Below are 27,720 nucleotides of genomic sequence, written 5' to 3'. Positions count from 1 at the left end.
GGTTATTTGCAGGCGCAGCAGGCTATAGCTGTATTAGTCGTGAAAATTCTTAAATTTTCGGTTTAGCAGCAATTTGAACCCAAGTTGAACAGCAATTTGAGATATCGATTATTATAGTTTATTCTTTCATGGCGCTACATATTCATATTGAAAAAATGGTAGCTTAAATTCCCTCCTCATTCGGAGTCCAGATTTGCGCGGACATAAAACGCAAAAAGGCTATTAATTCCATATATACTAGTATACATGAAGTTCTCGGTGTAAAATTCCATTTTCCTTTTTTGCGATTTTTCTTTAATTTAATATGGAAGTACCTACCGCCATGGGCGCCATCATAAATTTTAGCCGGGCAACGCAATTAAAAAAAATCTACATTGTAGAATTCATCAAAAAAAAAAAAACATCTGGCTGGCAACCCTGGAACAGTTATTGTACAAATTTTTCATTAATCGCAATATTGACACATTTTTTTAGGATAAACCTTCATTATTCAGAAGTTATTCAGCGGTGGTCTATGTAGTTTGTGTTTGTTGTGGCGTGAGGTTGCACTTTATACGCACCTAATATGAAGAACTGATTCGTTCTCTTGATTTCACGGTTAAAATGTATGATAAATTAACAAATTGATCTCGGCGCTGAAGTGTAGGCCTGATGTGGCCTGTCGCCGATTTTTGTCCTTTTCGCGCCTTATTCACAGAAGATCTAAAATCGTGTCATTTGGCCGGATCTTTTCATGACTGACGATAGTTGGAAGTAGCTACGAACTTGGAGAAATAAATCAAATCTTATTTCGGTGCGCCATATGCTGGTTTTTACGACGGTACTAGACTTCCACCGGGTTCGATTTGGTGCTAAATTCTCGGCGATGAATCCTCTCAAACCGATTTTTAAAAATTAACAGAGTTATACGATTTAAGTCTCTTATTTGAATTAAGAAACAAATTTTGAGAAGTAAGTGCCTGAAGCCAATCGCAACTTCACAGCCTGCAGCTCCAACACTCCTCCAGCAAAGCAATTCAGCTGTATTTCCTGAAAACATACTGACTGACGGACTAAAATACATAAACCACCCCCTCCATGTGCAGTCCTATTGGCCCACAGACAATCACACTTTCGGTTTTGCTCACCGGTCGGACTTCGGGAACCTGCTGCAGGACATTTGGTCTGCAGCTTAGTGGGAAGTCCGAACAGATGTTTAATTGGAGAATCATTCAGTCGGTTTATTTATTATCAAAAGAAATAATTCACATCAGTAAGAAAACTCATCTAATTTTCTTTGTAAGGCTTTTAAGACTAATTTTTCGTCGGCTTTGAATTGAAGAATATTTTTGGTATCTTTTTCGTCAAACGATATGATTAGCGGTTCAATGTTGGCGGGAATGGCAACACCGTTCGATTTTGGCAATCGGTTTAAATGCCCGTGCAGTCGTTGGCTGTCCATTTAACGTTAAGTTCTGATGTAGTATGCGTGGTCAGCAGGCTTTAGCTTAGTTAACGGAACATTTTCGCCTATCTCAAATAGTTTACGAATCAGATTCTTCTCTAACCATGGCGTCAAGGAGCATAAGCTTTAGAAATCAGGTAAGCTACGCTTTTAGGCTTATTTGTTTCTATTTGAATCTAAGTTTCTAACTAGCATACCATAGCACAATCACTGAATCAGCTGACAGGTCTAATATATGTTTCGTATTTTGCCGATGCCGAGCAACCGATGGTGATACTCAATGGTCAAGTAATTTATTAGATTATAACATTCGTTTATTTGCTTTCTAATGAACATTGCTACAATTTTTTACGAAGTTGTGATGGTATTTTAAGTGAAAAAATTTAGTTTCAAATCACTTTCAATGCCTCTAACTCTAAGTCTAACAACAATACGCCAATAACGGGTAACAGCCGATATTTTGTATCGTGAATTTGTGATTCAGACATAATGAGCCCTAGCCAGATAGCCATCTATGCATTGGTTGCATCCAGCGTTTTAACTTCAAAGTTCAACATGAATAGATAAAAAAAGTATAGGCTAATAACTAAAATTTATCGAAATAATTTTTAAGTAGATGGATTTTGCACTAAATTTGCTGGCTTGTTCTTGATGCTTGTCAATGAAAAGCAGCAAAAGCTTGTATATTTTATAAATATGCACCTGTTGAGTGTTGAACTTTGAAACACAATTTTTTTCAGCTATGGAATTAACAAATAAATATTGCAATGCTGCTAAAATCTTATATTTGTAAAATTTTGTTTTACCTACATATTTTTATAAAATGTAGATGGAGACCAGACAACTTGAGACAAGCAAAGTGCAATTATTGGCATAGTAACAAACCAGCAACTTTTTATAATAAAAATATAATGATAGCGGTGTCAGCATCATTTAGTAGGCTGTAGGCCTGTTGCCAATTTTTAAAATCACAGAACATTTACACTTCACAGCATTTTGCAGTCTCAAACTTGCAACTCACTGCTACAATTCTGCTGTGCTTACCTGCCTGGCCTCCTTGCCGATTCTGACCAGTAACTGACGCACAGAGGTGGGATCGAACCCATGCCTCTCTGTGCCAATCTTGGTAATCTGAACTGTAACCACTGGGCTACCCAGAATTTTTTTTAGAATATTTTCTTTTGTAATTTCCTCATTTATTCAAATTTTAAATCAATATTATGTGTATGATAATGCTGGTATCTATGATACTTTCCTGGTCTACTCATAGGACTCGCAATTGAAGTTGAAGCAGAGTCTAAAAACTCTGCTTTTCTGCTATGATTCTAGGAGCGGTAGTACTGATTGGTCTTGGTGAAGGGTGTACGGTTTTGGTTACCCACCCTTCGGGGGAGTAGGTAGTGACTGACTGGAGCCAGGACTTCTGTCTGACCAAAGTTATGAATTGAATTTGCAATCAAAGATAAATATTTGCCTAAAATTCCTATATTAAAAGCAGAGTTAATTTTCTATAAATAATGATTTTTTATATATCATATTTAGCATGAAGTATAACTTTTCATTTGTCAAAGTAGCATGTTGGAGCAAGTTGTCATTTTCTTGGGGTTGACAGAGCAATACAATACAATGTACGCATCTACAATACAATTAAAAAAATAATTGAATAGTAAAATATCTTGCTTACTTATGTGGGTTGCAAAATGTCTACAATGACTGACAAAATACAATGACCTACTTTTGTATGTTGCACAGTAACCTACAACCTGACTCCAACTCAAGGACACGTCACTCCTTAATTCATATTTAAAGCTTCAGAGCTCATGCCACTTGTGCAAATGACCTTAGAAATGTGTATCTCTAGATGTTAGAACTACTGCATATCATAATAAAAAATATTCACAATAAAAAATACTTTCAATAAAAGATACTCGCAATTGAAATAGTCACTATATCATAAATACTCACAATCTAAAATAGTCATAATAAAAATACTCACTATTTTTTTAAATAAAAATACCCACAATCAAAATTTCTTGTAATCAAAAATACTCTCAATTGAAAATACTTGCAATTAAAAATTGTACACTTGGGCACTTGGGCCTGAAGCAATTAAAGAGTTGGAGGCAGGATCTTGCGGTAACATCACATGCGCCACATATTGCGTGCAACCTCGCATGCTATATGTTGTAAAGCAAGGATTCTTAGAAACGTTTTGTGGGCCATTCTTGACTTGAAATATGCTTTAATGCTTGATGAATTTTATAAAATTCTATAATTATTATTATTTAATACTTGTTATTGTTGGATATAGACAAATGAACTTGCGGCAAAGTAATTTGATTCTTTCTATGTTAATTTTCTCATATGGCTGTAGCTCCTAGAAAACTTTTCACAGATAGACTTTGTTGCATAATTTTAATGAGGGAATTCATGTGATGTTAGTTTTCTCATTTCTGCTGATGAATTTCACTTGTAATGAAGCATGGAAATATGGGGATACAACTTTTATGATAATTTAGAAGTGTAAACACATGTCAAGTTCTTTGCATTAGCAATTGATGTCAATAAACTTTTGTAGACCATACACTGAGTGGACTGATTGGTTCTAACAATGGTTTTGAGTGACAAATACAGCCAAATTATAATTTATTTAACAATTGTAGATGATAAGAGAGATACAATGAAGTTTCTCAATGTCAACAGCATAGAAAGTAGAAACCCATATGGAAATATGAATTTTGGATATTATTTAGGCAACTAATGACTTAAAACCTGACTTCGAGACCGCCTTTTATTTAGAAAAAATTCAAATTTGCTGAGGTGGCTGCCTGCCAATGTTATCTCTATTGTTTATGTAGTAGGCTGTTGGCTCTTGTTTAAGGTGTTGCAAGTGTGCTGTGGATCGGTCCATAAAGGAACATTGATCGGTTGAAAATCTCAAAATACTGTTCTTTTATATTAAATATAGAATTGCACTATGGAGACTAGATCATAATAGATGCTTAGAAGAACACTCGTATTTGTTGTAAATTTTTTCACAGTAATTACAAACAATGGGCCACTTTGCTGTAATTTGGTATTATTCCAGCCAACTGTGTTTAATGATAATTGATTAGCTCAAAACTTTCTAAGTCTGTCATGAAAAAAATTCTTACTAAAATATTGAATCTCAATTGCATAATTTGAGCCAATTTCATTGCTTCAATATCATTTGTTATTATTTTAATTTTTTATTAGATAATCATGGCTTACAAATTTTGCTGTTGTGTAGAAGTGTCTGACTAAATTTCCTCACCCAAAAGTTATTTGTTAATATTCTTTTATCATTCGTGTAGGAGTTACTGTTATTACAGTATTTTTGCCAATAAAATAATTTATAACATAAAATTTTTAAATGTTAAAAGAAAAATTACCTTAGTACTTGTCTTCTTGTGTCTAATAAAAGATATTTTTGTTGTTATAGTAAGATTAAAATAGCAAATTTTACATTGAATTTTTTTGCTTAACAAATGAGTTACCGTAGTAGATAAAATTTTCTTTTCCATAGATGAATTTTGTTTTCCATAGATGAATTTTGTTTTCCATAGATGAATTTTGTTTTCCATAGATGAATTTTGTTTTTCCCATTGATAAATTTTGTTATGAATTTTGTTTTTCACGCCTCTCAAAAATGGATTTAGAGCTTAAAAACGCAATTTGCAACTGAGCATATTTTCCAGCTGCAAAATGGATGAAATTGTTTTAAAAACCTACTTGTGGCTTGGAGCAAACTAGAAGAGTGTAACCAGTTTTTAGAGGTAAAAATGTGCCTTATTTCAATCTCAACATATATATGAAAGGCTTATACAGAATTTTGAAACTCACCGAACGAGAGGTAATTAGATTCTTGATGCATTGTCAGTTACACTGGAAGTATAGATATTAAGCATTTTATCCATTTTAACCATTTGTGTGGCTAATTACTACTAATTTCATGTTCTCCAGAATGTGAGCCGCAATGAAAATGTGGCTGTTAAGAAAGTGGCAAAGCTAGTCTCTGGTCCTACAGTCAAGAGGGCTGCCCTGGGAGACATTGCCAACAAGGCTGCTGTGGTGCAGCGTTCTGCAACAGATGCAAGCAAACTAAAACAAAATGATACTTTTAAGAAGCCTTTGCAGCCAAGAAACAAAAATATAAAAAATGAGTAAGTTCAATCTAGAATAAGGCTTGTCTCTCAAAATTTCCTGCTCTTTAAGATAAAAATGAGGATGAAAATGTTGTGCATGCTTTTGAGTTTTAAAACTAAAATTGAATTTTAAATTTAGTATTTTGATAATAGTGCATATTTTCTTTCATTAGTCATTCATACTCTTTCAGAAACTTTATTATCAGCATCATGTTTGATTGCTTATGTATAGGTTTCAAAAACCCTTTGAAATGTAAATTCAAGGCTGATCACCTCACAATTATTATTTTTGAAAATTACTACAAAACTATAAATTAATTTGAATGTTTTCCCTGTGTACTTGTGAGTGTTCCTATTCTGATTGAATAGTAAGTTAATCTAAACATAAATTTTTTTCAGAAATGTACCTTCAAAAATCGTACCCAGTGCCAAGCTTGAGGCTGTTGACGAGTGTTCCATGGTGTCGGTGGATACCAGCTGCTCGGTGCCTCAGGACATGTCCGTTGTTGAGCACGAGCCTGTGAAAGAAAGTAGCTCCAAAGACACGTCTAATGTTCAGCCCCTTAGTGACAACTGTGTGCAGGACCTCTCAGAAGCATTCTCTGCTAAATGTCTCACTGTCACAGATATTGATGCTGACGACAAAGACAACCCTCAACTTGTATCGGAATATGTCAATGAAATTTATGCCTATATGAGGTCACTTGAAGTGAGTAAATCTAATTGAGCCTTATTTAAGAAGTTTGATTTATTGTTGACAATAGAGATGGCAACTGATAAGATTATCATTATCCATCTGCTGTCTTCTCTTTTGGGTGTATATGTAGTTCAAGATATCTATTTAAAAAACTTCTATAAGCTACCTCCAAATAATACCTCTATGGCAATGTTGTTGGTGAACTTGAGTACTCACTATCTTCAAGTTTAAAACCTAATTTAATACTCAAGGTTGCAACATTGTGGTTAATAATATTATTTCCTTCCATATCTTTCAGGCTAAATGTCTCTTGAAAATCAATTCATACATCAATTAATTTTTATTTGAAGTATGCCATTCGCCTCAAATATTCATGTCCAAGTATTAGATACTACCTATAATGCTAGCATCATAATTGACACATTTTATCTGCATGAGTATTTATTGTGCAGATCAAGAATTGTGTGCGTAGACGCTACTTGGACGGTCACACTGTGACGCCACGGATGCGTACCATCCTCGTGGACTGGCTGGTCCAGGTGCATATGCGCTTCAACCTCATGCAGGAGACCCTGTACCTCACCATGGCCATCTTGGACAGATACCTGCAGGTGATGTCTCTTCAATTTTAATAATTTATTTAGTTCATAACTCGTGAGGCATTGAATAGTGGGATTGTCTTACAACTATAATTAGCAGTTTTTAGAATAGTTTTAATATTTTAATTCGTAATATGTTTGAGCCTGATTGATGAGTAAGATGATATAATTGTCAGTTGAATCACAATTTCTGTCTATGAACCTTAGACTCAAAGTCTGCTACAATTGAAATTAAAAATTAGTAATTAATATTCTTTTGTAAACCAGTATCCCTGATTTGACACGCTTGTTGTTTGCAGCTGATGCCCGACACTCCCAAAGAGGAATTGCAGTTGGTGGGTGTGACGTCCATGTTTATCGCTAGCAAGTACGAGGAAATGTACTGCTCGGAAATAAACGACTTTGTCTTCATCAGTGACAAGGCTTATACCAGGCAACAGATCCGAAAAATGGAAATCCAGATACTCAAGAAACTTGACTACAACGTCTCAATGCCTCTGCCCTTGCATTTCCTCAGGCGCAACAGTAAAGCTGCCAAGGTGAATTTACTGTCATGTGATGAGTTTGCTGTCATGTGATGAGTTTGCTGTCATGTGATGAGTTTGCTGTCATGTGATGAGCTTGCTATTATGTGATTGCTTACATTACCCATCAAATGTTCGTCTACGTGATGCAATTCATTCTTTGGTTAAAATCTTTTTCTAAACGTACGCTGTTAATTATGAAAGTCCACCAATCATCCAATTGAAGTTCTTCCCTTACTGCAAGATTAATCATTCAGCGTTGATAGAATTTCTTATCTTCACTATAAATGCCTGAAGTCGTATGAATTGGCTTATAACTCTTAGTTTAAAATATCTTAATATTGACAACATGTAGTTATAATAAAAGTGCTTCGCGATTTTATGTATGAACCGGTCTGATATCACGCAATAATATTTTCTTAGTGAAGTAGTATTTTAACGTTTAATTTGCACGGATTAATATTCTCATAGGTGGACGGAACTCAGCACACACTAGCCAAGTACCTCATAGAGCTTTGTCTGACGGAGTACAACATGTGTCACTTCAAGGCTTCACAACTTGGTGCCGCTGCCCTCTTCTTGACGCTCAAGTGAGAGTAGCCACTTATTCATTGCAGTATCAATGAGGCTTAATTTTGTGGGATGATTGTAGTATTTGTGCATGATATTAGCTACATAAAGTCATGTATGGACCATGAGAATATTAGGCTGAAAACTTCGTAACAAATAAATTCGGAAGTATATTTGATGCATTTGAGCCTTTTCCAAGGGATGTCTCTTGGCACTAACTAACCATATAAATGCTCAAAGCCATTGCAAACCTCATGGATATGGCTAAATTGTGACTAAGTTGTTTGCTTGTTATCCACAGACTGACTTGTGACGACCAATGGAGCGACACTCTTACGTACTACTCTGGCTATAGTGACGCAGAACTGATGCCTGTGGTGTGCAAGATGGCTCAGGTTGTGCTGCGCTCGTACAAAGCTAGTCACCAGGTGACGTACTGTGCCAGACTATTTTGTCTACAAGATTACGCTTCTACATGCTTTCTTATAGGAATTAGTTATTCAAAACGTAACATATGGAATTTTCCACTAGGGGTCTGTGTTTTTGGACTCTTCAAGTTTTCAGTGAAGAAAAGTTGTTGACGGTAAACATTTGTTAGCGTATAGAATCTGATGTTGTGTAGATTTTCATACGTCTTAAAATACTTGGATATTAATGCCATGAAGAATGAACTGCGTGGTATTCTTTACTTCGTAGAGAAATTCTTGAAAATTCCTTTATCTCCAAGGTTTCTTCCAAAATTTGAAACAGAGCTGTCAACAGCGATGTTGTCAATTGCAAATTAGATTATCATTTTTTCCGTTTCCTAGTAGTAAATAGGAAAATAACTTAAACTCGAACTGTTTTTTTACATTCATATTGTGTACGTAATTTATATCGCTCGGAATTTATTTCCTAACTGCTTTGTTTCCAGGCCACCGTTCAGAAATATCGTTCGAGCAAAAACCTGAAGATCAGTGAATGTCCGGAGCTGACTGGGCCAGTGATCCGATCGCTAGCTGTGAAGGCGGCCACGTACTCCTAAACTAGAATTGCTTACATCCTGACGCGCGCATCTCTGAAGAACTAACATGTCTCAACTTTATAGTGACTTCTTAGGATTGACTAAGCGCTTGTAGATTTCATAACGATATCTAATCAGTTATTATCGAACCAGTGCGTCTAATTTTATCAAATAGTCATTTTGGCTAAGAAACTTGCGATTTGTATACTACTATCTGCCGAACTTCGTTTGGATTTTTTTAGTGTGGACCAGGAACTCTTACTGAAATGCACGTAGTGGTGAAACGCTTAATTTTAACTTTGCCATCTTGCCAGTATTTGCGCGGCTGCTGTTGCCTCAGTGTTCAGATTGTGGGATTAGGTTAATATGATGGATTCTTGGAATCTTTTAATTCCTTTTACAGCCTTTGAATGTACAGTTTTTTGTGCTCGATTCCGGCTTCATCTCGTGCGAATGATACGCGTCAATAAATTACTCCTGAAAGACGTTATGAATCTTTGAAGGCATTATTCTGCTTATGTAAATTTAAGTCTACGTACAAATTTTCTCATAGCTCCTTAGGAAAGTGGGAATCAAATTGAACTAACGAATGTTTGAAAGTATGCCGCAATGTCATAATGGCTGATGTTTGCGTAGATGGTAGCTCAAGCCAAACATTCTTCGCCCTCAGAGCTAATTGTCTGAGGATGCTTCAAAATACGAGTGTACTTATATCGCTTACTCTCTCTATATTAGACTTTGCCTAGCTTTGAAGACGAGTAGGTTTATAGCTTGTGGCCACGCTAGTTGTGCATCGTTGTTCAAATAAAAATGCGTATTGCTAAGGTGTGCCAACTTTTGGTAATTACGGACTTTGTAACTATGTTAACGAGACGCGTTTTAGAGCGGTCTTCCAGTCACGTATGAATATATAAAGGACTATATTTTGTATACATGGATCCTCTTCGTGATATGTAATGGAGCTAATCAAACATTAGGATTTCTGTCTACGGAGATGGTCAGCTGACCAGGTACCTATTTAATTCAGTTTTCTTCATAGCAGTTAGAGAATGATTTTAACTTGCATCTAGTAAGGCAGTGTTTTGCTGGCGCTGAAAAGATCAAATGGAGCTGCAACCTCGGTGAAGCTACAACTCAGTTTTCCGATATGATCTCACTTTTGTAGAAGGTTTGCTATAAAATCGTATGAATTTGATCCATTTCGCAAAGTTCACCTCGTTTGCACCGGCAGTTTTTACCAGCAACCCAACATGAAATAGAAGGAAGTATTGCCTGCTAACGGGAGCTTTAAGTCATTATTTTAGGTCGGTTGATACCTTGCCGTGTCTCGTCTGAAAAACATTTTAATTTCTCCCTGTGCTTTTGTACCGTTTTCATGATAGCGTATTTATGACAGTTTATTTATCCCTGCAAACCTAGTACGTGGGATTTGTTCTCGCTTGCTTTGAATGCAGGATATTTCGCGCTATATGTCATGCAACGAGTAATTTGAATTATGTAGTATTTTAGTTTTATGGACTGCCTTTCTGTTCATTTTATGTGATGAATATCATTTGAGGTGTTAATTATTGTACACCTGTTTTAGAAAGACACTCTTATACGAGATGATCATCGTTAAGTTGTGATGTATTTTGACCCACTAGATGGACGTCAATAAAAGTTGCTGGAAGTATAATAATTATTTTTACCCGGGTTTTTATTACACTTTCTCGGATTCCGCGGCGTAGTTTCATTACTAGAATGAACTGCATTGCATGTACGCTATTAACGTCTCCACATGTTAATAGAAACTGCCCATCAGGGGGAACTTCTGACGCGTGTCTGTGCTCGTCAGATATCCTGAGGGATTTCGCGCTCCTGGGGGGATTGTTCCTGAGCGCCCCACCGCTGAGCTCGCGGTGTCTGACTGCAGGTCTAGAAACTAGAACTTGCCAGCATATTTGTATCAATTCGCGCATTTTCTTACTCTGAAGTCGATGGAGACGCCCTGACCTGTGAATACAGTTTTCTCATCGTATGACTGCTGAAGAGCAGACACCGAAACAATTTTAAAGGAGTGATTGTTCTGAACCACCCACCCGTAGTGTTACGCTAAGTGATGCTACATACTAGTAATGATCATGGATTAGTAGGAAATTGTAGCAGTCTATCTCCTATTTTTAAGCTAATATAGGCTCAAATGAACGAACCGATAAAATTTAGTGAGGGCCATTGGGAGGTGGATAACTGGATTACGGATGCAAGTTATTGCGAGGTAATGCTGTACATGGCGGTCAGCATATAAACTGAAGATTAGGTGGACTTCTCTCGTAACACTAGGAAGGCCCGCGCCTAATTCAGGTAGGGAACTATCCTAACATAGTGATGTCGGCGCTAAAAAGCAGGCCTGATGTGGCCTGTCGCCTAATCTTAAACTCGTTTGAGAGCAGCCATTCACCCTCGAGCAGCCAGTCACCCTCAATAATTTTCTTCTACGCTAAAATTCTTGGGATTTATTCTTGTAATATATATGATATATATAATATATATGATATATTTTTTATATTTACAATATATATTACAAGAATAAATCCCAAGCATATATAAACACGTCTAGACTTCATCTCCATTGCTTGGTGCTGCAGTAGACTACTATAGTGATACGAAGTTATTTAAACAATCATCGCCCATTCCGTAGACTCTGTACGATAACTGACTGTTTACTGTGCAGAAACAATTTGGTTGTAAACAGCATCTCAGGAGTCAGGTTGGCTGATTGGAGCAAAGTGTTTTAAATGACCAAATTTTAAATCATTGAAAAATGTGGAAAGGATAATTAATACGGTAAACAAGGATTACGTATTTTTGAGAGGAAAGACTGGGGGCGGGGGGTTCGATATTACAAGGGGTGTGGGCGCGCGGTCAGGGTCTGAGACGAGCTGGACTGGCAGTTAGCCATCGATGCCTGTCTGTGTAGGTGTGGTGCTGTGCTCGCTGCCCACAAAATGTCGGGCGAATTCGGTACGGGCAAAACAATCATTGTGTTAGCAATCGTGGTTGGCTGCTTCGCTGTATTATGGCCCAAAGTCTTCTATCCGATGCTTATATCGTCTTCGAAGGCTACGCCTGTAACGAAGCCGGGTGAGATGTTGCTGCGGTCGCCATTTTCACCGGCAGATATCCAAGAAATCGTTCATTAATCACTATTCATGCGAGATTAGATTTAGCCTAAAAAATTACGTCAATTATAATATTGAAGCCGGTGACGAACAGGACTTCTTCTACTACATCTTTTTCTTTTATTTTACAAACCAATGATACTTATTTCGGTTAATTTTGATACTTAGCTATTAAGTTTTGAACGCGGTCCTAAATAAATATTTTTTTACAATTTTCAGTCTAACCTGTGGCATAAATATCAATTTATGAAAAAATGTAGTCGTTTGTTATCACATTGAAGTGAAAACCATTTTAACACATTTGATACATTTATGATCTAACAGTGAACGCTTATGCTCGTCTTATAAGTTAAAGGTTATTTGCAGGCGCAGCAGGCTATAGCTGTATTAGTCGTGAAAATTCTTAAATTTTCGGTTTAGCAGCAATTTGAACCCAAGTTGAACAGCAACTTGAGAAATCGATTATGATAGTTGATTGGCTTGATTCTTTCATGGCGCTGATGTGGCCTGTCGCCGATTTTTGTCCTTTTCGTGCCTTATTCACAGAAGATCTAAAATTGTGTCATTTGACCGGATCTTTTCATGACTGACGATAGTTTGAAGTAGCTACTAACTTGGAGAAATAAATCAAATCTTATTTCGGCGCGCCATATGCTGGTTTTTACGACGGTACTAGACTTCCACCGGGTTCGATATTGTGCTAAATTCTCGGCGATGAATCCTCTCTCACCGATTTTTAAAAATTAACAGAGTTATACGATTTAAGTCTCTTATTTGAATTAAGAAACAAATCCTTCATTCATTTTGAACTAACCTTTACGTGATAAGTCGGCGAACGTGGCATTCGTAGCAACTGTATGCGCCTGGCCGCCTGCTACGTAGAAATTAGAGTTCGGTGAGCCTGTTGTTGGCACTGGTGTAAATGACTTGCAAATACGTGCAATATAACATACTCTTTTCCGTAGTTGTGTTGATCGATACCTACAAAACCCGTATTATTTGGGTTTTATTGACACGAGCGGCGAGTTAACTGTTGAGTGGCGACTCGTGTGTCATTGTCGTTAGAAGAAATGAGCTCAGCTTCAACATAATTAAGAAGTTGAGCATGCTGATGGATACAACCGAGCTTCACGTTCAAGTTTTAACCTAACTCATCTCCAATTATTCATTATTAGCCTCTTAGGAGATGCATGTATGCATGTTATTGAACTATGGGAATACTATGTGCAGAACGCAATGTTAGCCCAGTAACATTACAAATTACGTGGTCAAAGGACTAGTAAATACCGAATGAAGAATTACCAGTGTCGGTCGCGTGTGACTGCTCATCGATGTGACACTGCCGTCGAAACTGCTGCCAACAGCTATCGCTCTATTGTATAGACAATCACCTGCTGATGTTTTAAAGTTTATATTCTTTCTGCGTGACCTTCAAACGGTGGTCGAAGCCTGTCTTCGAAAATTTTCTCACTCGCTGAAGCCACATAAATCACTTTTAGCTTGAGTTTTGGACATCTCTCTAATATTTGGAATATTATTTTGGACAAATATCATGCATTCAATTATTATCGTATGAAAAATCTTTCGAAATAATGTCATAGTTTTTTGTATTTTGTTATTTGAAGTTTTTCCTTTTGTTCAAATGCATAGTCATGATACCAGCTGCTATATAATATTATATGTACAGCGTGATTATTTCTTTACGGAATTATTGACTTGCATTTGTTGAGGTAATGTCGAGACATGCATGTGTATAACAGACGTCGGTCAGAGGAGCTGTGTCATGCATGTTTGTGTGCTGTGGCCTCCACTTTTTAAAGGGATACCCGAGCCAACTGCCTGGCTATAAGTAGACGAAGTGATGGTCATAACCAGCCTTGCTATTGTTGCCCTAGGCAAGCCACTCCATAAACCCTTTTGATTAAATGATATCTATATTTCATCTATGCCTGCTCTTAAGGCTTATATTCTCTAATACTGTAGACCAATAAAATGTTTATACTGAAAATTCATGGTATAAACATTAAACAGTATTTGGCAATCGCTCTGTTTATTACATAATTTATCACCGGATAGATACACAAAAGTGTCGAAATGAAGCATGCGCGAGTAACAAATAGCTAGACGTCTTTTTATGCCAGCCCAATTAATATGAGCGTGACAGGGACTGAGATTCATCAATTCAAGGAGGCTCTTACTCTTAACGCGTTCACGAGTGTCTGCTCAAGATGGTGCAATATTTAACTGCTAAAACGTTAATGCAGGCTACCAAGCTGCTGGGTGATATAGAATTCTATATGCTTACTCTCTGTATGACTGAATTATAAAACGTCTCTAAATGTTTGAAGCTGTAATTTCTTTTTAATGTTCGCTTATCATCCTGCACTGTCTAACCACGCCTTAGTAAGCGAACTGTCTATAAAGACAGTTATTGACACACGATAATATTCATGCTCGAGAAATTTTCAAACAATATTCAATTAGAGAATTTTTCAATAAATCATGGAACTATTAATTGCCTAACTGATCTTTCATAAATATTTTTTTAAATGAAACCATATTTAAGCTTCATAGTTGTCATAATTTTGCATGCGAGAATTGTTCGAAAATACGCATTATCAGGTCGTGTGTATGCGCTTTACATAATCAATGAACGCGTCTGCAGTGTCTGCGCTCTATCGCTTCCCGCAAACTGAGCGCGGCGAAAAGAGGCACTCGGCAGGAGCTGAGAGCGGCGCGACAATCGATGCTCCACGGCTGCCGGATGCGTGTTCGATTTAGGACCTCCTCAGGCTGCGTTAGGTTTTTATGATGTGTTAGAGACCATTTATTATCACTGTACGTCGTACATAAACTTTTTAGATTGTAGAATTTCATTTACATTGTTCAATTCGTTTATAAATTTTTTTGTTTTCGATGTGCTGTTCGGAAATGTGTACGATTTAGGACCTCCTCAGGCTGCGTTAGATTTTATGTGTTATAGAGAATATTTATTATCACTGTACGTCGTATATAAACTTTTTAGATTGTAGAATTTGTTTCTAAATTTTTGTTTTCGCTTTGCTGTTCGGATGCGTGTTCGATTTAGGACCTCTTCTGGCTAGGTTAGGTTTTTATGATGTGTTAGAGAGAATATTTATTATCACTGTACGTCGTATTTAAACTTTTTAGATTGTAGAATTTGTTTCTAAATTTTTGTTTTCGCTTTGCTGTTCGGATGCGTGTTCGATTTAGGACCTCCTCAGGCTGGGTTAGGTTTTTATGATGCGTTAGAGAGACCATTTATTATCACTGTACGTCGTACATAAACATTTTAGATTGTATAATTTGTTTATAAATTTTTGTTTTCACTGTGCTGTTCGGATGCGTATTCGATTTAGGACCTCCTCTGGCTGGGTTAGGTTTTTATGATGTGTTAGAGAGATAGCGCGGCGAAAAGAGGCACTCGGCAGGAGTTGAGAGCGGCGCGACAATCGATGCTCCACGGCTGCCGGATGCGTGTTCGATTTAGGACCTCCTCTGGCTAGGTTAGGTTTTTATGATGTGTTAGAGAGAATATTTATTATCACTATACGTCGTACATAAACATTTTAGATTGTAGAATTTGTTTCTAAATTTTTGTTTTCGCTGTGCTGCTCGGACGTGTGTACGATATAGGCACTCCCCAGGCAGCGTCAAGTGTTTTTGTGATATGTTAGAGAGAGGCGATTTATAGACACTGTATGAATCATTGACTGGCGCTGCGTATAAATTATTTTTTGAAATTTTTGTTTCTAGTGTCGGCCGCTCCATGTTGAACACGGTTGACTAATAAAATTAATTTTGTTAAAATTGTTCATCACGGTCAATTTCTGGTTAGAAATACAAGTGCATACGTATTAAAGTTTTCTTCAGAAATTGTGTTTGTAAGCTCGCCGCTCGTAGAATGCAAGCCTGGTCTTAAGATGACTGGCAATGTGCCGCAATACAAGGTTTAACGCAGCGGCTTGTAGCTCAGATATCGTGGTCTGATGGAAAACCAATTGCCTATTGCGCTCAAGTGTCTCACTTAATATCAGCCACTCGATCCTTTCTCCATCTCAGGAAGGATATCGTTACTTCTCTCATAACCGTTGCAGTAGTATATATATATACAACCTTTCTTCTCGTATACCCTTTTGCATATAAGCTGCCCTTGTGTAAATTTTACAGATGTAGTCAAATATCAAATCGTACATATTTTTTTCGTCTTTCCAAAGGCAATATCTAAGTATATAAGCCGGGTTTATTGAAAAATAACTTATAATTGCAGGTTATTATTCACTTGATGCTGTAACGAACGTGAAACGCTTCAAGTATCGCTTGGCGTCTCCGTAAAGACACTCGCTGTGACAATTATTTGCAATGTTTACTGAAAATGAACAACTCATTCATAGGTACAAATCGCCAATGTTATAGATAAATTTGAAAATTGTTGTAATAAATGATTGCTAAAATCTAACTTGTTTTATTATTTGTATTCATATAACTGCACACACTCACACAATTTATGCTATATTTAAAATATTTTTTCTTGGTTAAACTAAAAAATCTCTATTGGAGTTCCTCTCAAGCTAACATATGTACTTCTTAGGATTTCATTTACCCTGCTTGGGAGTCCTGCTTTAAGATTTTAATTATTTTAAGTTCAGTTAATGCATTATTACTAAATTACTTCATAATAATATTTTCATTTGATGAATGTTGACCAAATAATCTGTTGCCCTGGGCAGAATCAGCAGGGGTGCGGGCAGAGCGCCCCGTTCACCTGCACCCCGAGATGATGCATCCCGCGCTGAGGGAGCGTGGCAGGGCTCTGCCTCAGCGCACCATAGAGAAGGAGGCTAAAGTAAGATCTTATTTATTTAGCACTCATCATCCCTCTTTCATTTAGCGGTTATGAAGACTTGAGTAAGATTCATCACTCATATAGTCATTGACTCACTGACTCATCACCCATGACCTACCTCTGTTACAGCGAACAAAAATTGTCTCAATGTTAAAAAGTTTCCACAGCGACGTTTATAAAAACGAACATTTTCTCGGAGAGCAAAATTTTACTTTCTTATACCACCGGTTATAAAGAGTAAAATAAAATCTCTCTTCATTTAAGCATCTTAAACATCATTGCAATCGAAAACTACGTACCACTTGCCATACATCCGGCCACCACGAGGGAAGCCGAGATTTTGACAGACGATAGAATATTTTCGCGTGCGAATATTTTCAAACGACAATATCCTGTGAAGAAACCCACAAAGATCTCGGAAGCCCCGCAAGAAGCTGCAGGCCGCTGCAAGGCTGGCGTCGACACTCCGCCGATCGATCCCTTGAGTGTCGCAGCGCCGTGCGTTCCGGTCTATAGTTCTTCTGCTCCGGCCCGTCGTGATCCCGGCGAAATTACCTAAGAAATCTTTTGCTGGTGTCGCGGTGATGAATTTCGATTGAAGCTTAGTTTTTTTAATTAAGGACAGAAATCTACTCTGGTACTCTTTTCAGCTACTAAAAATAGGATACCGTATCTAAAAGAGGATAGGTTGTCTGTAACATGTTTATGTAGAATTTCTGGTGATATGATGTGGCTTTACTTATACCTATGATATTTAAATCTAATCGCTTTTCTGGGAAATTCTGTAGGCTGTTAATACCACGATTCGCGAATTTTGCGTGTGATCAAAACTAGAATTACTCAGTGAATGATGAGCTTGAGAACAAACACCGGAGATGTTTAGTTGGTACTTGCCGAAAGTATATCGCGTTCGACGTAGACAGAGACAGAAAATCCGAGCATTTTACGAGTTAATCGAAAGAGCTGAGCGCGAGTACGCGCGGGATACTGCCGCCCGAGGCATGGCGACCAGAACGACTGCCTCCTTCACTGAAGAAACTTGCGCCTGGGACGCGTGGGAATGCGGCAACGACGACTTAGTTGAGGTTCAGAAGGTGCATAATTCCTGGTTTGGTCTGATATTTCTATGGAGAATGTAATCGGAATGTGTATTTAATGATGTTCAGAAGGTGCATGTGCGATAATTCCTGATTTGGTCTGATATTCCTATGAAGAATGTAATCGGAATGTGTAGGACTTGGTAAAGAAGAAGAGTCGCACTTGACGATCAAAGTAAAACAACTTTTTGATTCATAGATCCGAATTTAAACAGCGCAAAATTCCATTTCTATTAAGGAATTACAACTATAGTATATAGTGAAAAGGCCTTCTATTGCTTGCGCCACAATTCAAAAAAGGTTCACTTATAAACTCGTATGTCATTCTTGCCTTCCGACAGCAAGGACATCTTAGCGCGTTAGAGAATTTCATCCGATACGACCAAAAAGATTTTACGTATATGTGAGTCATTGATGCAGAGATGAGTTTACCCGAGCCGTGAAAGCATTTATTTAAAGAAGCTATGACAGGACACATGGTGACGCTCTATTTTGAGACTAGACACGCCTCTCGGAACTTGCCACCAGACGGTCTCAGGTGCCGGGACCTGAACACAGGATAAAACACTTAATAAATTGCCTTAGCACAAACTCCTGAAATTGCCTTAGCATCCGTTGTCACGAATTGCGTTGTCACGAATTGCGTTGTCATGAATTGCGTTGTCATGAATTGCGTTGTCACGAATTGCGTTGTCATGAATCTGTCTCTTATACACATCTAGATGTGTATAAGAGACAGGTGTTAGTACGTCGTACATAAACATTTTAGATTGTAGAATTTGTTTATAAATTTTTGTTTTCGCTGTGCTGTTCGGACGTGTGTACGATATAGGCACTCCCCAGGCAGCGTCAAGTGTTTTCGTGATGTGTTAGAGAGGAGATTTATTAAAATTGTAAGAATTATTGCCTGACGCTGCGTATAAATTATTATTTTTTAGTTTTTGTTTCTAGCGTCGGCAGCTCCATGTTGAACAGGGTTGATTAAAATTGTTTTTGTTAAAATTGTTCATCACGGGCTTCACGGCCAATCTCAGGTTAAAAATACAAGTGTATACGTATTAAAATTTTCACCATAAATTGTGTTTGTAAGCTCGCAACTCGTAGTATGCAAGCCTGGTCTTAAGATGACTGGCAATGTGCCGCAATACAAGGTTTAACGCAGCGGCTTGTATAATTGCGTTGTCATGCTGCACTTTATGGTGTTATCATTGCACTTTCCAATGTGTTATCTTAATTAACTATTTTTTAAATGCATAAATGCCGAAAACAATGCGACGTTCTGGTATTAAATTTTTGTTGTGCCTGAATTCTATTGTATTTTAATCGGAAATACACTTTTGGTAACTAGGTTACTATGTATTTTTATTCGCAGTTTGCTAGCTGCAAGTTAATAATACTATGCTAATTAGAAAATAATAGTGTTAGAATTGTGTTGAATGTGTTAGTCCAATGGCATGAATAAACTAATTTAATTAAATATAAATAAACTAATTTAAATTTAATCGCATGTATTTTTAACCATATTTGAATGTTGTTCCACCAGCCCGGCCCCATGCCTGGCGTGCGCCCCCCCATGGGGGGAGGGGCGGGGCATGTTGCCCCCTCCCCCAACACCAAAACATCGAGCAGCATGAGCGTCATCATGCCACTCTACACAGTGGGCATCATCATATTCTTCATCTACACCATCATGAAGGTGAGTGTCATCATGCCACTCTACATATTAGGCATCATGCATAAATATATTCTTGATATGTATGATGTTTACATATAGATTCAGGCATGCGATTGTTACGAAAAAAATTTATTCAAGCATTTTTTCATGATGTGGCTGTCTTTATCGTTATTATTCGTACTTATTGAACAATTGTGAGTGTTGTTAGAATAATTAATTGAAAATTTTCTTCTTGTTAACACGGTTGTTGTCCATTAAAGCCAAGCAATTGAATGAGCATCGAAACTCGAATGTCGAGTTACATTGAATTTAAACTTCTGCGAGGGAATAATTTCCAGAATGTGTAATTAAAAATAAGGCATGGAATTTCAATCGAATTTTGCCTTGAATCTAATTACAAAATTTTGAATTACACTGAATTGACTTGATTACTTGAGTCGTCGATTATTCAAATTCCTATTTTATAATTCATTTCAATGCCAAGTTTTTGTACTCAAATGAACTGTAAGATGTTGCAAGTGTAAGTTACTAAACTTGAACCGTTATCTTTTAACGCTGGTGCAACTTCACTTTCAGAGTTCTAAACGAACCAGTAATTATTCTTAACGCTGGTGCAAGTCACGATCTAAACAACTAGTAACTTTTGCAATGCTACTTCAGGTGTTTTTTTAAGAAAACTCCTAGTTTTTTTATCGCTGGTGCCATTCTCGTTCTAGACAACAGATAACATTCGCAACTATTGAGCAGGTTTTGTTCAAAAAAGTCCCGAATGACGACGAGAAGACTCCTAAGCTGAAGAACTTCCACATGGACCCCGAGTACCGCAAGTACGTCTTCGAAGAAGAGTATCTGGACAGCGGCGACGCGGCGAACAAGGAAGCTTTCCACCGCCGCGTTGCCGACCACAAGGATGCCCACGGACTGCGCCGCCGTAACATCGTCGATCAGCCTGATCGCAAAATCGGTTAGTGCTGTTTTTAGCGCCTTTATGCGGTTTTTAGCGCATTTGTCTCTCATTTATGGAAAAAATATAAGTCAGTACTCACTGCAGTGAGTGACGGAGAGCGCATTTTCTCGTCGACGAAAACTTGAGGTCACGGACGGATGGACAGACAGACAGATAGACGGACATGGCGAGCACAATAGTGCATTTTTTCCATAAATGAGAAAATGCGCTAAAAAGGCGCTATTGTGCTCGTCATGTCCGTCTGTCTGTCTGGCCGTAAGGATGTCCGTGACCTCACGTTTTCGTCGACGAGAAAATGCGCTCTCTGTCACACACTGCAGTGAGCACTGAGTTATATTTTTTCATTATTCAAATCTATTGAACAGATAGCATTTTTTTGTTTAGTTCATTGTGATTCGCGAATGTTTTTCTCATTCTGGCGACGGTTATAATCCGCCACTGAATGGATATACATCGGAACTATTATTTTTCCAAAAGTTATCTGTGTGAAATATTCAATGAAAAACAATGGAATAAGATCAGTGGTTAGAATGATAAAATGGTTGTATGGCCTTTAAGGTTAGATTTGTTTAGAAATTCAGTATTCTGGTAAATTTTTGTGACATATGATATTAAAAATTAATGCTTCTCTAGATTTGTCCGAGCTAACTTTAGGTCATTTTTTTGCGTTCACCAAAAATGAACAGATGAATTGTTTTATTGTTAATAATAATAAAAAAATTTAAGCGAAGTCTCGATTTTTGTTTGAATCGATGACTGTATTTTCAATGCTGCTCAGCGGGACAGCCAGACTGCGAGCGAAGTAAGAATTATAATTAATAAGAAAAAGAATAACATATTTAAGCTTCATTTTACATTCGGTTCATGAGTTATCGCCGACAATACTTTTATATGATGAATTGTGCATGAATTTAATATCTTTACTCTTAAACAATGTCACGCGTACTATTCAAACATTCCTTTAATCATTGGGGCCTGTTATATTTTTCAGCCTATGTTACTGTTTTCCTATATTACCTTCACCGAGCTATCGATTTCAGGAATGCAGTTTAAATTTTAATATTTTCAGATCGTTATGCGATTGTAAAGGTAATGAGTTCCATTTGTCTAAAACTGGAATTATCCTATGGAGAATAAGAATATCTTAGTCATGGGTTTAATGGATTATAACCATTGCCCAACCAAACCGTGGGACACAATTAATTATCTTATCAGAATGAAAGTAAAATTAGTATGAATAGGAATGTGAAAGTTTTATAATTTCTTATTTATATGCTTGACCTAGCGTAGGCTCAGGAGATCTGGGGCCATACTTTCAAAACTCGCTAAGTGAACGTAAGTACGTACGCTCTATTTTCTTGTCTATGAATGATGGATTTTGCTTGAAAGGCCGTCAATGATTGGTTGATGAACTTACGATCTCTTAACTTTTTTGAAAGTATAGGCCCTGGTGAGCTAGACCAGACACTTATAAAATTACTGTTTCAGTTTGCTGTGCATGATCCCTGTTGTTCAGTAATTCAGTAGTGAGCTGATTGCGTTGCAGAAGATGAGCAGATGGATCAGTTGAGGCGACGCTTGGAAGACACAGAGAAGGCCATGGAGCGTCTCATGGCTCAGATGGGCTCTGTGTCAGACAAGCTCACAGCTGCTAAGATAACAGAAGTTCTCTCCCAGGCGCAGACGCAGGCTAAACTTCTTAAGGTCAGCATCAAGTTCCTCGTACATGGCCGAGCGTCCTAACACAAATGTATCTTTTCGTTCCCAATTGATTTGTGCTGATCTAACAAGGGTCCAGCGAGATGTGTTGTGTGCTTTGCTTTTTCAGTAAATTTTACTAATAATGTGTTTTACCGCGGAATTTAATCCATGCAAAGAGTACTTGTAGTTTCCTTTAAATGGAACTTATAGATAAAAATCTGCATTCGTGCATATCGAGCAAAGTATGTTTATAGACCATCAAGATTTTACCAGCCGGGAATAAATCATTGGTCACTTCCATATACTCGATCCATATTCGATTGAGTGCATCTTTGCCTGAATTAAGTCCTGCCATCCGAGAGAGAGAGAGAGAGTCTTCGTATAGCTCGCTAACCCGTATTTCTTGACCAAGACTCATTCATGTTTCTCATTGCTCCACAATTCAAGGTCGGTAGTCAACTATCTCATCATTAATCTTTTAAAACAATACATCATTTAAACGTCTTGATTAATCTTCTATACGACGATGATTGATTAAGTTTGACTACCGATCTTCTTCTGGCTCGTTTAGATGCCAGAATTTATGAGCGTGGACATTGCTAAATATTTCGTCTTATCTTGTTCCCCCAACGCTTACACTCACTCCACGTACCACACGCAACATTGTACACACAGTTACGACTGCAATATCTGACATCCTTGCCGAATTAGACGAATTTTCCGTTGAAATCAACCGACGTAAACTCGAAAAGAAATTGGAAAAATGCGTTGAACAGGGCACGGAGAATGAAGACAGCATACATCATTTTGGAGAAGAAATCGATGCTGACGAAAATTCAATGGATGACGAGTGTCAAAAAACTGACGCATGCGATAACTTGGAAGCAGAAACTGAATTAATGAAAGAAAATGCCTACAACACTCACCGATCTTCGCCGCCTCCTTCGCCACCACCAGAGAAGTTGCATTTTGTTCATTCAGATAAGCACATTGAACTTGAATCACAGATTAAGATAACAGATTCGGATAATGGCGCAGACCTAGTAGCTTGTGATGAGCTTCTGCAATGCTTCGCTTCTGAAAAGAAAGTGGACATTCCATCTGGAGACGCACTTAGTGCGCAAAATAATCAGACTAACTTATTCTCTATGGAGCGCCAGATCTCAGAAGAAAAGTCTCGCGAAGACCAGGAAACAACTTCACTACAGTCATCTCATTCTGTGAAAACACTGCCATTCAAACTTCGAAAATCATATGTCCGTGAGTGCGCAGAAATGACCGCTGCAACGAATTTAAAACAATCAGCCGCCAATTCGCATCGAGGTGCTACAGGTGGCCTTACCTATCTTGCACACGGTAACGATCATGTATTTAACACGGGTAATCCTCCTTTGCATGGTAGTGATAATCTCACTGAGAAATTTGATGCTCTGAACGTAACCTCAACTGATATTCAGAATAATTTGGTATTGGAAAGTAACGGGGATCCGTATTTGTTTGTGCAAGCCTCTATGCGCGAGACTGTTGGCTCGAGGCTGAATGAAACTGACGAGCCTCCAAGAAAGAAGTTTTCTGGTCGTGGACTTTTCCCTGGAATTGGAAATTCATTTACGACTCAAACTGAATCTTCTGCGTCGGAAGATTCAGAGAAGAATGAACCGCTCAACAAATCGTCATCTAATTTTGAAATGGAAAAAAATCTCGTGTCTAGGGGCAATGATGTTTCATTCTTGAAAATGATGGAGAGTTTTAACGCTACTGATAGCCCCATTACAGCTCAAATGTGTCCTGAAACAAAAATATCATCGAATCCTGCACATTGTTCTTCAGAGTTTGATGAAAACGTGGTCGACAAATTTTCTTCACGCATTAAAAATGATGAAATTACTAATGAAAATTCACAAGGAACTGTAAAATTTAATAAAATATTGTCAGAAATTATTGGGTTTCCGCCCATGTCATCAGACGCAACTCTAAATTCCGAGTTTGATGCTGAATTCAGTGAACATTCTGACTTGCCCGAGTCCGCCGTGGCTGGTCATGTAGAAACCGACGGTGTTTTGACCCTGGATGAAGCTGTAGTTTCAGTTCTGAATGATAATACTAATGATTTCAAACCACCGACAAAAATAATCGATGACTCCACATCACATCAAGCTATCAATAATGAACCTGATCATCCAATCAAGAAGAAGTTATCCACATCGGTGAATCCCCGCATTTGTAGCTCTAAAGAGGATTTGTCCAGCTTTTCTCGCAATGAAAACAACTCTACTGAATATGAAACATTGCCAGCCATTAACACCATTCACAACGATACCTCACACACCAACAAAATTCGAACTATTAAAAGTGGTCATCAGGAGGCTACCAACTTAGACAAAGATCTCGGCGTTAGTCGCCGTAAAGCCACAGATGTCAACAAAAACACTAACAATGAACCGCACCAACCTGTCTCGTCTGCTGCACGACGTAGAAGGGGTGGTCGCAAAAAGCGCCAGCGAATCAAACGTTCCAACAAACTAGTAAGCTCGAACCTTTTGTTAACCTTTGCTTGCTTTCCTACTCTTTGCTGACCTTGCTGTTTGTGGAGTAAATAGCTTAAAACGGCACCTTTTTTTGCACGGAAAAATGTTTGAAATTCATCAAAGTTTACACCCTGGCCTTCACTGACCATATGATCGGGGAACACACGTGCGCTTGTTTTTAATGTGAATCCCTTGATAGAGTTCGAAATCTCACACGCAAACTATTTGGTATAAATACAAATTCATGCAGCCGTTGATCTGGGTTCTGTGTTGATTATAGTTTTGCAAGTATTAAAATAAGCGTGGTAATAAGTATTAAAATAAGCTCCCTGCATTATTTATTGCTTCAATTTCGCTAAACTTTTAAGACTTCGTCTAATTTTAAAATTTTCAGATGACTTCATCTAATTTAAATTGACGTCTTAATTTTTGTGTTGTAGATGCAAATTCATATTATATGCATATTGATAAAATTTTATTGTCAATCAATTTCGCTTTCGAATATAAGAATAACATGATGAGTCGCCTCCCTGCTATAAAACTGAACGGAATTTTCTTTGCTTTTAGTTAGTGCAATTAAATTTGTTTAGTTTCGTTGTTTCTAGCTGATGGTAATTGATAACATAAGATTCACATAGAGATAAAACGCTTTATAATATTTACATAGAACTGAAGTGCATAAGATCCAATTGCGTGGAAGTTTACATGCTAGATAAGTATGTTGATCGTATAGTAGATCAGTTGAGGTGTGGCTTGCATAGTGAATGACTTTACACAGCACACATTTCTATTGTTTTTTTCCTTATAAAATTTATTGGGTTTTCTCCTGCACGTGATAAATATACGTTCGCAATAAAATATCATTTACCATTATATTTGAATCCGCATCACAAGTAAGTGAAAATTTTGCCCATATTTATCACGATTGCCAATGCTTTTTTAATGTTCGATAATGACGTTATTTTCTGGGGAATTCTATATATAATTATTTCAATATGAATTGGTATCGTTTGACTGAGTGCAACACTTCTAATCGTTTGACAGAGATAATAATTTCCGAACGATTAAGTCCTATTTTTGTATGCATGCATGAAAGAACGATTAAAGAGTTTATCTTTTCGTATTGATGAACCATTTTCTTGGATATTCCTACTGACGTATTTGGAGAAGTTTTTGAACCCTCTATCGAAATATGGTTTAATGGTTTTCAAAGTTCTGGATATTTTCCCACCTAACTTTTTAATCGTCTGTTTTTTACACTTAAATTGATCAACTCTATTCTGCCGTTGTAGGATAACTTCTACAGTGATAACAGAGTTTAACTAATTGGAATCGATTGCCATTTATCACAACAGCTGCAAGAGGATTTCACGAGTGAAGAAGATGATGATTTATTCTCAAGTGATGATTTTACAACCACATTCACGGACGATGAGTCACTCTTGTCTCCGGCTTTACGCCACAGGCTTTTGCAGCACTCGTTGGTTGAGCGTCATCCTTCAATTCAGTATCAGTTGGATGACGCAGTCCAGAAGGGAATTCCTCGGATTAACGAAACTAAAAATACGCACAAATGTTTTCCGCAGACAAATGCTCCACCTGCAATGTCAACTACTGGACGAAGCAACTCGAATTTGAAGTCGGAAAGTGACGAAAAACCTATCGAGGTAAACCATGTACCGGAAGCCGGAACGACGATCGACGTCAATCACGACATCGGACCAGAAGAAGGAGTAACCACTACTCCGCGAGTTGAACCTGCGGAAACATTCCCGCCAGGTATCACAAAGCCGATCGTAAACAAAAATATCGCTTTTATAAGAGCAAACTTGAGTCCTTCTCCACCATCTTCCATGCCTGCACAGAAAGTTTCATTCCGTCCTAAGGCGACTTATGTTCACGCGCCTGCGAATGGATCTGAAGAAGATGATGGATCCTCTGACGCGACGGAAACCGGAGCCGATGTGTCGGAACTACGTTCTTTCGCAGAAGATATTAATGACAGTAAGTTGGCCAATGAAGAAGAAATCGCATTAATCAGTGACGTCAAACAATTTCGCGAAGATGAAATTCCAGAATTAATTATGCCGAAATTTGACGGCCCAGAGTTACAAATGGCACAAGGAGCTGAAGGCAATCGGAAACTGCGTACTATAGAGGTTGTCATGCCCAAGTTTGATGGCGTTCCTGAAGTCGTCATGCCCAAGTTTGATGAAGTTCCTGAAGTCGTCATGCCCAAGTTTGATGAAGTTCCCGAAGTCGTCATGCCCAAGTTTGATGAAGTTCCTGAAATCGTCATGCCCAAGTTTGATGTCGTTCCTGATGCCGTCATGCCCAAGTTTGATGAAGTTCCCGAAGTCATCATGCCCAAGTTTGATGAAGTTCCTGAAGTCATCATGCCCAAGTTTGATGAAGTTCCTGAAGTCATCATGCTCAAGTTTGATGACATTCCCGAAGTCGTCATGCCCAAGTTTGATGAAGTTCCTGAAATCGTCATGCCCAAGTTTGATGTCGTTCCTGATGCCGTCATGCCCAAGTTCGATGACGTTCCTGAAGTCGTCATGCCCAAGTTCGATGACGTTCCTGAAGTCGTCATGCCCAAGTTCGATGACGTTCCTGAAGTCGTCATGCCCAAGTTTGATGACGTTCCTGAAGTCGTCATGCCCAAGTTTGATGACGTTCCTGAAGTTGTCATGCCCAAGTTTGATGACGTTCCTGATTGAT

The 27,720-nt window shown here is 37.9% G+C and overlaps 2 protein-coding genes across 2 annotated transcripts; both read left to right on the top strand.

Annotated features, from left to right (window-relative positions):
• The first annotated feature begins 1,410 nt into the window (after positions 1 to 1,410).
• On the top strand, positions 1,411 to 10,690 carry LOC108667451 (G2/mitotic-specific cyclin-B). The gene is made up of 8 exons (XM_018154476.2): positions 1,411 to 1,581; positions 5,429 to 5,628; positions 6,010 to 6,319; positions 6,760 to 6,918; positions 7,206 to 7,445; positions 7,902 to 8,020; positions 8,302 to 8,428; positions 8,914 to 10,690. Exons 1-8 carry the CDS (start codon positions 1,549 to 1,551, stop codon positions 9,022 to 9,024), a joined length of 1,299 nt encoding a protein of 432 aa, XP_018009965.1. The 5' UTR covers positions 1,411 to 1,548; the 3' UTR covers positions 9,025 to 10,690.
• A 1,229-nt stretch (positions 10,691 to 11,919) lies between these two features.
• On the top strand, positions 11,920 to 27,719 carry LOC108667449. Its single transcript, XM_018154473.2, has 7 exons — positions 11,920 to 12,123; positions 16,913 to 17,028; positions 19,669 to 19,821; positions 20,548 to 20,764; positions 21,546 to 21,569; positions 22,314 to 22,471; positions 26,583 to 27,719. The coding sequence occupies exons 1-7, from the start codon at positions 11,988 to 11,990 to the stop codon at positions 27,717 to 27,719; spliced, it is 1,941 nt and encodes a 646-aa protein (XP_018009962.1). The 5' UTR covers positions 11,920 to 11,987.
• Position 27,720: the final 1 nt, after the last annotated feature.

This window comes from Hyalella azteca, unplaced genomic scaffold, assembly GCF_000764305.2.
Source record: "Hyalella azteca isolate HAZT.00-mixed unplaced genomic scaffold, Hazt_2.0.2 contig17318, whole genome shotgun sequence".
NCBI lineage: Eukaryota > Metazoa > Arthropoda > Malacostraca > Amphipoda > Hyalellidae > Hyalella > Hyalella azteca.
Note: the sequence above shows the minus strand (reverse complement) of the source record. Positions and strands in the feature narration are given on the sequence as shown.

Excerpts from the sequence above, each read along its gene's own strand:
- LOC108667451 (XM_018154476.2), top strand. The coding sequence starts at position 1,549 with ATGGCGTCAAGGAGCATAAGCTTTAGAAATCAG. Across the intron at positions 6,320-6,759 it reads CCTATATGAGGTCACTTGAA|ATCAAGAATTGTGTGCGTAG; the intron begins GTGAGTAAATCT and ends TTTATTGTGCAG. Across the intron at positions 6,919-7,205 it reads TCTTGGACAGATACCTGCAG|CTGATGCCCGACACTCCCAA; the intron begins GTGATGTCTCTT and ends TGTTGTTTGCAG.
- LOC108667449 (XM_018154473.2), top strand. The coding sequence starts at position 11,988 with ATGTCGGGCGAATTCGGTACGGGCAAAACAATCATTGTGTTAGCAATC. Across the intron at positions 20,765-21,545 it reads TCAGCCTGATCGCAAAATCG|CGGGACAGCCAGACTGCGAG; the intron begins GTTAGTGCTGTT and ends AATGCTGCTCAG. Across the intron at positions 21,570-22,313 it reads ACAGCCAGACTGCGAGCGAA|AAGATGAGCAGATGGATCAG; the intron begins GTAAGAATTATA and ends ATTGCGTTGCAG.